At 41.3% G+C, this 12,716-nt stretch overlaps 1 protein-coding gene across 2 annotated transcripts; it reads left to right on the top strand.

Annotated features, from left to right (window-relative positions):
• The first annotated feature begins 10,702 nt into the window (after positions 1 to 10,702).
• LOC109177041 (30S ribosomal protein S20, chloroplastic) lies at positions 10,703 to 12,714 on the top strand. Of its 2 annotated transcripts, none has more exons than XM_019326379.1 (3): positions 10,703 to 11,112; positions 11,200 to 11,369; positions 12,234 to 12,714. In XM_019326379.1, the coding sequence occupies exons 1-3, from the start codon at positions 10,956 to 10,958 to the stop codon at positions 12,486 to 12,488; spliced, it is 582 nt and encodes a 193-aa protein (XP_019181924.1). In that variant the 5' UTR covers positions 10,703 to 10,955; the 3' UTR covers positions 12,489 to 12,714. The 2 variants fall into 2 exon arrangements, with proteins under 2 accessions (XP_019181924.1, XP_019181922.1); XM_019326377.1 differs by having other exon boundaries at positions 11,197 to 11,369.
• Positions 12,715 to 12,716: the final 2 nt, after the last annotated feature.

Here is a 12,716-nt window from a genome sequence, read left to right as displayed (position 1 = left end):
GCACGCTTCCTAAGGGTAGGTCGGTCAAGACTCGGACGGTATGTGCTTGGAAGTAAGGTGCCAACTTCCGTACCGTTACCACCAATGCGTATACCACCTTTTCTAGCGACGTATAGCGAGTCTCAGCGGACTTCAGGGATCGGCTTACGTAGTAAACCGAATGCTGGACCCGTTCTTCTTCTCGGACAAGCACTGAACTGACCGCCCTAGACAACGCTGCCATGTACAAGCACAAGGGTTCACCAACCTAAGGAGTAGATAACACAGGAGGTGTAGAAAGGTACCTTTTCAGCTCCTCGAAGGATTCCTGGCACTCGGCTATCCACGTGAAGCCTTCTTTCTTTTTCATGGCCTCGAAGAAAGGCACTGTTTTGTCCGCCGCCTTACTAAGGAATCGGCTCAGAGCGGCCAGCCGACCGGTTAACCTTTGCAGGTCTTTGATAGTACTGGGGGGTTGCATGTCCATGATAGCTTGGACCTTCTCGGGATTCGGCTCGATACCTCGCTTTGTTACCATGTATCCCAAAAGTTTTCCTCCTTACACGGCGAAGGTGCACTTTTTGGGATTAAGCCGCAGATTGTACTTAATCATCACTTGAAAGCACTCGGCCAGGTTTTGAGCATGATCTGACTCTTCCAGACTCTTGACTAGCATGTCGTCAACGTACGCCGCCATAGACTTCCCCAGCAGAACCTGAAACAGCCGAGCGACCATTCGAGTGTAGGTAGCCCCCGCGTTCTTGAGCCCGAAGGGCATAACCTGGTAGCAGTATACACCGTCGGGGGTGATGAAGGCTATTTTTCCTCATCAGCTTTGTGCATGTATATCTTATGGTAGCCCCGGAAGGCACCCATAAAACTCAACAGGGCCGACCCTGCGGTCTCGTCGACCAACTGGTCGATTCTGGATAGGGGAAAGGGATCCTTTGAACAGGCCTTGTTGAGGTCGGTATAATCTACGCACATCCTCCAGGCCGGCGGTTTCGGCACCAGCACCACGTTGGCCAGCCAATCTGGATACTTTACTTCTCGGATGTGGTCGGCAGCCAAGAGCGTGATAGCTTCCTTCTTCACGAATTCTCTTCGGTCGTTAGCTAAGTATCGTTTTTTCTGGATCACAAGCCGGTGGCCAAGATCTACTGCAAGTCGGTGAGAGATGATGGAGCGGTCTACTCCCGGCATGTCCTCCAGCCCCCAAGCGAAGACTAGACGATTTTCTCGGAGCACGCGTATAACTTTCGTTCGTATTTCCTCCTTGAAGCCGACTCCGATTTTCACTCGCCTTTCCGGTCGGACTGGGTCAATCTCTATTTCCTCTAATTCCACGGCCGGCTCAGGACGAGGCGGCATTGCTTTCTTTGTGCTCCGCTCTGTAATTTCGTGTACCCTTATTTCTCGTTTTCCCATTCCTCGGCAAGCTTGCAGATGGCACTCGCGGGCGACACTCTGATCACAGCGCACGACGCCGACTCTGGTCGGTGTGCGGAATTTCATGCATAGGTGCTCGATGGAGATTAATGCCCCCAAGTCTTCTAGGCCGGGTCGTCCGAGAATGGCGTTGTGGGAACAGGCTAAATCAACCACGATGAACTTCATATCCAACTTTTGTACGTTGGGATAACTACCGATCTCGATTGGCAAGGTAATGGACCCTTCGGCCTCTATGGATTCTCCCGTGAAGCCGGCCAGAGGCGTCTTTACCGGGGTCAGCCGTTCCTGTGTTAGACCCATCTTGGTGAAGGTTTCTAAATATAAGATGTTGACACTGCTCCCGGTGTCTACCAGGATTCATCGAACGACCACCCCGTTTACATCCATTGCAATCACCAGGGCGTCGCGGTGCGGTGTCTGGCCAGTCGGTAAATCCTTATCCGTGAAGGTTAAAGGCTCCCGGCATGCATTCTTCGGACTACCTTCACGCCCATAGACTGTCCCTACATACAACTGCCGGGCCCAGGTCTTGCGAGTGTTAGAGGAGTCTCCTCCTTCAGGTCTGCCCACTATCATGTTAATGACTGGTTTCTGCCTCCATTGTGCATCATCTTCTTCGGATGCCGGCTGCTTGTCTCGGCTTAACTCAGCCAACCCTGAGTGGTTGCCATCTTCCTTGGCCTAAGATGTAGATCTTCGGCGCCACTGATTAGGGGGCGACGTACCTTGCTTGATGATCCCTTCCATGATCTTCTTTAGGTAGTAGCAATCTTCTGTGTTGTGGGTGTAAGTCTTGTGGTAGCGACAATACTTGGCCGGCTTACTTGGATCAGCAGTCGCTGTAGGCTCACTAGGCGGAGGCGGTGCTACCGCTTGTACCTCATGCACTGGGTGTTGGAGGGTCGGTCGTTGGGTACTGGCTCTGTCGTACACGCGCCGATACTCCTATCGCCTGGGCGGATCCTGATGCCTTTCCTTTGCGTCTGCTCTAGTTCGTTTTCCTTCGGAGGCCCCTCCGACCTCAAGCTGTCGCTTGTACTTCATTGTCTGCTCAGTGTTGGCTCGCTTGTTTGCCATGTGAATAGCTTCTGCGTACGTGGCTGGCCGATTATCTCGCAAGTCTCGATACAACTGACCGGATTGAAGTGACTCGATGAAAAATGTCAGGGCAGTCTGATCCTCGACCTCTTCGATGGACTGTAATTTCTTTTGCCATCGAGCCAAGTACGTTTTAAGGGACTCACCCTCGTCTTGGTGGATGTCGCCAAGATGTGTAAGGTCTTTCTGAGGCTTTATGTTGGCGGCATAGTGACTCATAAAGCGGTCGGCCAATTCCTCGAAGCTGCGGATCGAGCCTGGGGCAAGGCCACAAGCCATCTCTGGGCCGACCCCTTCAGGGTCGGCAAGAAGGCGCGGCACATGACTGGGTCCTTGACTCCTAGAACTTTCATTTTTGCCTAGCTCAGGAGGTGCTCGCGTGGGCCGCCTGACCCGTCGGAAGTGGCTTATTCCGGAAACTTGAAGTCACCGGGTATCCTGTATGCCATGATCTCAGCCGAGAAGGGTAAGGCGGTGAGTAATGTCCGACATGGGGACTTGGTTTTGCCTTCTACTCGCTCCTTCAAATTGTGCAACTCTTGAGCCAGGTGAGCCACTTCGTCAGTATTCCTGGTGTGATTTCCCATGGATTCGGTACTCTCCCCGACTTGCGACTCGGCTTGCCGTTCCTCATTGCGAGCAGGCCTCTCGGCCTGTCCGCCCGAGTCCTGGTCCTTCTAGTATGTGTTCTCTCTTGGATAACCTCACGATTCTGGTTGTCTGTCCGCGCGTGACTGGGTTCTCCTCTTCCCAATCGTTCTCTCGCTGATCGACGCATTATATTTAGGCCTAGTCTTGAATGAACCGACCGTACCGGCTGATCCTCTGCTCTTCGATCCTCTCGCCCGCCTCTATCCGACCTTTGGGGCAGTTGCTGGTTTTGTGGTTGTGGATTGGGCGTTCGGGAGACCGACGATTCGCTTATTTCTCGAGTCTCCACAACTACGGCACGAGCAATGGCCTGGATCTGTTCGGGAGTGAGAGGTATTATCGACGGAGGTCGGTTTTGAGGCGCCGAGTCATCTTCCTGACTCTGCGAATTCCGCTGGTTCAACTGATCTCTCAGGTCTGCTTCCGGCACGCCATTACGGCCGGAGGCGTGACTTCGTCCCTCAGACATTTCGTAAGATTCCCCGCTTCTGCTTGCTCGTCTCTCTCCTCTGTCTCCGACCCTCCTCTCGATGCACAAGAACGGTCGTAACCTTTCGTTACGTCCCCACAGACGGCGCCAGTGTTGGTTTTAGGGTTTTTTGTCCCAGAGAGGTCCAACGCAACCTTAGTTGGTGGATTCACCTTTCAAAAATAGAAGAGAATAAGCGTTTTTTTGTGAATATGGGTCTCTATTCTCCCGGCCTCAACCTTTTCTCTTTACAGCTTTTGAAGAGCCTTTTATAGTAGGTATCCTTTGAATTTTGACTTAAAACATACATTTAAGGCCATAATTGGCTAATTAACCACTATTTATCCCTAAGGGCCATTGGGCTGCCGTTACTGGCCTCCCAACGGCTCTTTGACTGGGCTCTTTAACACTCACTTAAATGCTCCAACGGTCCTTTGTCACTTGCACCGACCAAGCACTCGCGCCGACCTCAAGGTCGGGCCGACTCCTTGACTCGGTCCATGCTCCTCTTGGGTTTTCCTTCTTTTGGGCTTGGTCTCTTCCTCTTTACGGGCCACTCTTTATTTCTTGGACTTCTTTTCTCTTTTCCAGGCTTTGGGCCCGGGGTCCACACCCCATCAAAATGTTTCCTTAATAAAATTAGTATAGAAAGTCGTGTCAAATCAATGTGATGATGCTTCCCTTTTATAGCAATTGCCTTTAACAATCTTTCCACACGGAAGCCTTTTCATGCGCAGGACGGAGCGTTATGTTGTGCAACTGTGTGCACCATGCAAGGTGCACACGGAACTGGATCCATAATTTCTATACTATAGATCCATAATTTTTATACTATAAATCCATAATTTCTATATTATAGATTCATAATTTCTATACTGTAGGTTCATAATTTCTCAACTATAGATTTATAATTTCTATACTGTAGATTCATAATTTCTATACTATATAGTTTTCAAATTATGAACATATAGTTTAGTGATTTATGAACACAGAGTTTAACAATTGGGAATATGATCATTGAAAATTATGAACATAGAGTTTAGTAATTGTGAATATAGAGTTCAATAATTATGAATTTATAGTATAGAAATTATGAATCCATAGTATAAAAATTATGGATCTATAGTATAAAAATTATAGTGTACAACATAATTTGCCACGACATTTTCTTTGAACCAATGCTATCCACAAATTATTTAACAAGCTTAACACCAAATCAAATCTTTTAAATTGTAAAGCACAAATCTTTTTCTGCCTTTGACTGAAGATTAATAAAACTTGCTAGAAGATGGTCCACTTGACTTCCTAACATAAATTCTAATTAATATTGTCAAATAAATTTAGCGAACTTATTATAAGGTTTTAATGTGTATTAAATCATACACTTACAATTTCCCCTTTTAATAATTTATTTGGCAAAAACTAAGACACATATATTTTGGACAAAGAATAATAGTTTAATCAAATAATTTCATTATAATAGCCCTAAGTATATATGCTTGACAAGGATCCTATTATAGAATTTACTAACAATTACCTAGTCACATTGGACCATGCTTCATCCATAAGGCTTTATACTCAATCAAGCAAACTGAATAGAAAGATATCCAAACAAAGCTCCGCATGATTGAAAACGATCAATAATAAGAGAAGCCCAAAAAACCAATAAGCCATATGATTAATAATAAGAGAAGTCCAGAAAATAATTAAGCTAAATAAAAGCTTAATCATCCAAATAAATAATAATCGAAAAAATACCGATAAAGATTGTCTAGAAAGTGTAGTCAAGTCTGATCATCATACCAAAACTTATACTGGGACTGCAATCAGAAAGCCAACCAATCAAAAATTCATAATGTAGTCATCCCCAACCAATAAAAAAATTCATTATGTAGTCATCCAAATCTCCAAATCGTATTAAACAACCAAAGTACTCCCCCTTACTTATTCCCTCCTTATTTCAACAAAACTCCCCCTTAGTTATTAATCTCCCCCTTTTTTGCTAAATACGTAACAAAATGTGGTGAACATCATTGTTGAGAGGACTTAGCAAGTTGATGGGGTGCCCAAACGAGAAGAGGCAACAGGGACAGAGACAGCATCATCAAAATCAACATCTGCATCAAAATCAGTAGAATCATCCGACTTAGAGGTAGGATTTTCTTAGGCAGTAAGGATCTTAGCGAGCAATTTCGAGCAATCTCGCAAAGATGAAATAAGCTTCCATAACCAATCCAATAGGTAATCCGTTATCTCAAATCCATACAATAACCATAATATGATAATCCAATAGATAGTCCATCACAAAGATAGTCCATAAGAGGAAACCACCAATAATAACTCAAGATGAAATTAATAAGACTTATCTTTCCAACCACATTTTTCGATCATCCCACATATAGCCACATGAAACCAAATCCATACAGACTGCATTCATCAATTCATAAAAAATACCAAGACTACATTTTTAACAGACTCCATAATCCAATAATAGATAGAGAAGATAATAACCCAATCAACGATAATATTCAATAAGAAATTGTCAATCTTCGAACAGAAATTACCCAAATTACCAGATTTACAAATCAACAATCAACGATAATACTCAATAAGAAACTGTCAATCTTCAAACCAAAATTACCCAGATTTCTAAATCAACATACCAACCCAAGCAGCTGAAATTACACACTTTACCCAAAAATCATAATTCTCGCCCTTATTCCAACCATACTCCATACTCCCCCTTAGTATATACTTCCCCTTTTTGCCAATAAATTGACAAAGGTGAACATCTATAGTGGATTGAGTCTGACGGAGTGCCCGATTGGACTGAACCTGCACAAGAAAATTAGAAACGAGAAACGCAGAACTTGATAACAATTAAGCAAATAACACATAAGCACATATAGACACAAAAATCAAGTTGGAGCAGATAAAGCAAATAAAGCATATCCAAGTAGTAAACACATTCAAACACAAATTCATATAAAGCAGATTCACGTACAGATTCATAACAGATAGTACGAAAAACACACACTGTCATGACTGGACCAAACAAATAACGCAGAGGAAAATCAATCAGATAACATAAAACAATCAATAATTTCAAATCCAGGCATCAACTATTATGATACATAAATAGGTACATAATATTCGACCAAACGATAGGGATATTTAATGAACACACAGAAACATACAAAACAAGTTCAAATACAAGTACGCACATAATATCAGGAAAAAATCATCTTAGTCACATTTAAATGAGCAGATAATGAAAGCACAAATTGCATACATAAACTTGAAGTTGAATCAAATTGATACAGCAAAAAAATTATAAGGGTTAGAAGTCAAAGCAAAAAAAAAAAATCCCTTGTTTGATAAAGTATTAATCTTGTTCCTGAAAAACAAACAACCTTAATAGAAATAACAAATAAAATAAAATAGTAAATTAACATACCTGTTATTTTCAATTGCAACCCTCAAACAGCAGTTTGCCAATTATCAATTTGAAATGTTTTAGAAATTGTCTGAGAGTCGAAATCAATTTTCCTAACCCATACTTGTTTTACAAACGGTGTAATATGTTTGTGGGTGAACTTCTCACGCCTTTGATCTTTGTAAAAATAAGATCACTCAGGTCTGATGTGGCCTCGAATCCTGCAATAATGACAAATAGGGTTATAACGTTTATATCTAAGTTTATTGTCCCATACTTTACCGTGATTTTGTCTCGCTGAACTTGACTCAGTAATATCTTCTGGATCTGGTCCAGAGGCTTTGACAAAGACGATTTTGTCTTTGTTGTTGTTGCCACCGGTGAAGCCTAGACGAAATTTGTAGAAGATTGTCTTCCTGAATCGAGCATTTTGTCAAGAGTCTAGGTAGTATCCATCATTTGGAATTGTTTCCTGAAGGTATTCAGTTCCTACTTCAGAGCATTTACTTCCTACTTTAGCTTCTCTTCTCGGACAGAAGCTTCTTTAAGCAATAGATCCCTATCAGCTACTTGATTCTTGTATACTTTTCTAGCATTGTCTAATATCCCTATTTTACTAGACAAAGAACGATTAGCTTTGCGTAAGGCTTCCTATTTGGGATACAATTTTTTTAATTATACTTCATAAAAGCAGGTAAATAAAAATCTTCAGCTGAATTGTATTCGCCTCCTTTTGAGTTAGCGACATCTTCAGATTCTGGAAGGACTTCAGTTCTGGCGGTGAATGCAACAAAATTACCAGATATTTCTTCTACATCAGATCCAGCTGCTTCTGATTCAGGTTCATCGTCACTCCAGGTTAGGGCTGACATATACTTCTTTCGCCTTAGATAAGTGGCACATTCAGCTTGGACATGACCAAAACCTTCACACTCGTAGCACCTAATCCCCTTGTTGCTGGACTTGTCTTTGAAATGGGCTGGACGAGAGGTTGAAGACTTATAATTTGACGGGCCAGATTTGGAACCGTTTTTTGATGCATTCGAGCTTGATCCTTTTTTAAACTTGTTATTTCGAGAATTCTTTTGTAAAACCTGTTTCAAAATTTTAGAAAATTGTTTAGTTATAAACTCAATTGGATCATCACCTGGTTCCCTTGATCAGAGGCAGCATCTTGTTCTTCAGCTGCAAAGGCTACAGTTTTTTGCTTTTTAGTGTGGTCGGTGAGAATTTTCATTTCATATGTTCGAAGGTTTCCCATTAACTGAGTCACGGTCTTATTTTCTCAACTGTCATGTTCCTGAATGGCCGTGACCTTCATTCTGAATCTAGGCGGTAGGGATCTTAGAATTTTCTTGACCAGCTTTGGTTGGTGAAAGGGCTCGCCGAGGACCATTGCACGATTTGCCAATTCTTGCACACAACTATGGAAACTCGTGATGGTTTCATCTTCATTCATCCGAAATTCTTCAAAATCATACTGTACCAGTTGAAACTTCGATTGCTTAACTGAACTTGTGCCTTCGTAGGTCGATTCAAGTGCTTCCCATGCACATTTTGCTGAATCAATACCTGCAACTAAAGAAAATTGACTTTCATGTATCAATGAGTAAATTGTGTCAAGTGCTTTATCATTATATCCAGCATTAGTTATTTCTGTTTGAGTCCATTCAGTTTCAGGTTTAGTCACTAGTGGATCGTCAGCATTAGCTCCGGCCTTAGTAGGATGCGTCCATCCCGTTAGAACAGAACGCCAAACGAGTTCTCATTGAGCTTTCAGATGAGTTCGCGTGCGTGCTTTCCAATAGGCATAGTTATCACATGTTAACTGGGGAAGAACCTTATACCCATCCATCTTGAAACACTTAACACACTGTGAGATTGAACAAAACAATAAAAAAAATAAAAGCACTAAAAGCCGCTGAGAGACTGAGAGCTTGAGTTCAAAAAGCACGGGATAGCCAGATCGATAGACTATTAATTTAAGTCTCCAGACTCTGATACCAATTGAAAAAGTGCCGTGAATCTTGAATTCAAATTATACCTTAATTTTCTACTTGATTTTAGATTTGATAATGCCGTATTAATTAATTAAGTCATTTAACGAAATTAAATAACGAAATTAAAAAGACAAGAGATTAAATCAAGTACACCAGAATTGATCACACAATTCAAAGCCAACCTCTTATGTCTGCGGAGCAACCCACGTCTGCCTAATCCACTAGATGTTCACCAAGGGATTTGTACACAACACTACAACCACTACAACCTTTCTACCATCCAACCAAAACTGGTATGTGCATGTCATTGAATACTTCAAGTGATCTACGCTGAAGCAGCCGCTGAGTCTGATCCAGTCTGAATGTTGCAGCACTTTCTCAACACAATAGTAAAGCAAATGAATGTGAAATGTTTCCTTAATAAAATTAGTATAGAAAGCCGTGTCAAATCAATGTGATGATGCTTTCTTTTTATAGCAATTGTCTAACAATCTTTCCACACCAAAGCCTTTTCATGAGCAAGACATTTTCTTTGAACCAATGCTATCCATAAATTATTTAACAAGCTTAACACAAAATCAAACCTTTTAAATTGTAAACCACAAATCCTTTTCTGCCTTTGACCGAAGATTAATAAAACTTGCTAGAAAATGGTCCACTTGACTTCCTAACATAAATTCTAATTAATATTGTCAAATAAATTTAGCCAACTTATTATAGAGTTTTAATGTGTATTAAATCATACACTTACACTTCTAATCAAACATTGTAATTAGAGTGACCAAAAAATTATGGTGGAATTGCAATGCAATTCATGTCTACCAAATAGAATTTTTTGCACTTTTGGTCCCACGACTATAGTGGCACTAACAGGATTGATCCGCGACTTTCAAACCTTGCAATTTCAGTCTACGACTATTGTTTTTATTGCAAAATTGGTCATTCCGATCAATTTTTCGTCAAAATCTCTCCGGAAAGAAAAAAATCTTCATTTCAAGAAGTGATAAAATAGACATTTACATTGACCATGCAATCTCGGGCCGCTGTTGACCTCTTATTCTGACCAAAATGTGAAAAAATCAAAAAAAAAAAAAATCAATTGCCAGAGACGAACTCTAATATGCTCTCATCTCATCAACCCATCTGCGAACAAGAGGAAAACACCGATTGCCATCTTCAACACGACATCCATTGTCGATCTTCATCTTCTTTATTTTGAAGGAAAATATAATGGCTACATCGTTGATGAGATGAGAGCAGATTAGGGTTCGTTCTGACAATTGTTTTTTTTTTTATTTGATTTTTTCGCACTTTGGTCAGAATAAGAAGTCAACAGTGGTCTGAGATTGCAAGGTCAATGTAAATATTTATTTTATCCTTGCTTGAAATGTGGAATTTTTTCTCCGGTGAGATTTTGATGAAAAATTGCCCGAAATGACCATTTTTTGCAACAAAAAACAATAATCGTAAACTAAAATTACAAGATTTGAAAGTCACAGATCAATCCTTATAATGTCACTATAGTCATATGACCAAAAGTGCAAAAAAACCCCACCAAACAACTCATTTATGTTTTGACCCAATGTATGAATATATATGTAATAGCTAGTACAAAACACAAAACACCAAATAGGATAGGCCTAATACCTTATCCCTTATTCTGTTCTCGGGGCTCGGGCTTTCTCTCGGCTTCTGCTTCTCCCCCTCTACACCACGGTTCACCATTTCTCCCTCGTCTCTCACCGCCTCTGCCCCTCACGCTCTCCGCCAGGCGGTCACTCTTTCACGCCTCGCTCAGAGACCTCACTTCATCGACTCAGCGGACCTCACCTCAGCCAGTCAGCTACACTAAACACACAACTGATAAGCAATGGCCGCAGCTTGTATGCCTTCATCTTCTTGTTGGAATCTCACAGCCAAATTCCAGAGTCTCTCACTCAACACCGCCCACCGCAGGACCACTGCTTTCTTCAGACCTCTCAGCTTCTCGGCCAACGTTTCGCTCAATCTCAATCTCTTCTCCCACGGTAAACATTCATTACTCACTCAAATTTTCACTCAATCTCTTCAGTTTCTTCGTTTTTTTTTCTCATTTTTGCATAAAATTAACTCAGGGGCTGTCTCGCTGAGCCCTATGCAGAAGAGGCCGCTTCGCCGGTCTATCGTGTGCGAAGCTGCCCCGCCGAAGAAGGCGGATTCGGCTGCGAAAAGGGCACGACAAGCTGAGAAGAGGCGTATTTTCAATAAGTCTAAGAAATCTGAGATCAGAACTCGTATGAGGAAGGTGGGATACCCAATTCCTAAACTCTTACATTTCATTCAAATACTCCAAATACTTAGTTACATTATTGAATGTGATTGCGGTATATTTATGAAAAAATGATTGATCAGGCTATGTGTTGTCCAAATTCAATCTACTCCAATTGCATATGGTTCATTTTCAATACATTGAATGGTCATTTTTTAAGATTTATTTTTAGTATACTGAAGGTTCATTATTTGGTTTAGTATCTAAAAATGATCATTCATACATTAATAATGAACCTTCAGTATCGTTCATACATGGTCCGTGGTGGTATAATTTGCCGTCGAATTTTCTTTTGGTTATTGCAACCGCAATTGAAGGTGAAGTGTTCTTCCAAAGCAGGTTGATTTTGCTACTGGGGAATAAGTTTTGTATGGTATTGTAAGCCTGGAATAACAAATGTATATATCATCATTATGTTGTATGTATTATGGGAAAAACTAAAAAACTTCATCTATTTGTTGTATCCCCCTCAATAGTCAAGGGCTTTGAACAAATTGGGATGATCTGCTATTTTAGGTAGAAGTTAAGTGGATTTGAAGGATATTAGTATGCAAGAAAGAAGAGCAGTTCTAAATGCTCTTTTACCCAACACTATGAGAAGATAGTGGTACTGATAGTTCTTTTAAAAGTTGCAATTAAAAAATTTGTACTTGTTTTTATCCCATCATTTTGTTTTGTACTTGGAAGTCAAAGACAATGAGTGATAAGAGTCGTGGACTTGAACTTGAATACCGGTATTGTATTATGAATTGAGCAGTTTTTGGTTTATCTTTAAATTAGTGTTGATTCTTCTTGGATGATTTTCTTGCAAACTCAATTTTTATGTTTGGTGTTTTCCAGGTTTTGGAATCATTAGATGCACTGAGGAAGAAACGTGATGCACAGCAAGACGAAGTTGTTGAAATTGAGAAACTAATTGCAGAAGCGTATTCAGCCATTGACAAAGCAATCAAGACAGGGGCAGTTCACAGGAACACAGGAGCACGGAGGAAATCTCGCCTTGCAAGGAGAAAGAAAGCAGTCGAGATTCACCACGGTTGGTATGTTCCTGCCCCTGCTCCCGATGCCACACCTATCCCCCTCGCTACCGTCTAGTCTAGTCTAGTCTAGTGTAGAGGGATTATTTCAAAACCTGAGTGAGTTCCTTCCCCTTTAACCATGTCACAATGACACACTATTCTTGTTTGTCCCTCCTATTTACAAGCTTCTCCTTTCCCAAAACTTTCATCTATCAGTATGACATACATTTCCTGTATTTGTTAAATAAAATGGTTGTCTGATGCTTCCTATAAAAGCTCACCATGTTTGCAAGTTTAGAACATC

Source organism: Ipomoea nil, unplaced genomic scaffold, assembly GCF_001879475.1.
Source record: "Ipomoea nil cultivar Tokyo-kokei standard unplaced genomic scaffold, Asagao_1.1 scaffold0782, whole genome shotgun sequence".
NCBI lineage: Eukaryota > Viridiplantae > Streptophyta > Magnoliopsida > Solanales > Convolvulaceae > Ipomoea > Ipomoea nil.
The sequence above is the reverse complement of the archived record's forward strand: the minus strand, read 5'-3'. Positions and strand labels throughout refer to the sequence as shown.

Bases quoted from the DNA above. Each gene is read 5' to 3' on its own strand.
- LOC109177041 (XM_019326377.1), top strand. From the start codon at position 10,956: ATGGCCGCAGCTTGTATGCCTTCATCTTCTTGTTGGAATCTCACAGCC. The intron at 11,113-11,196 runs GTAAACATTCAT...ATAAAATTAACT, and splicing joins TCTCAATCTCTTCTCCCACG to CAGGGGCTGTCTCGCTGAGC. The intron at 11,370-12,233 runs GTGGGATACCCA...GGTGTTTTCCAG, and splicing joins TCAGAACTCGTATGAGGAAG to GTTTTGGAATCATTAGATGC.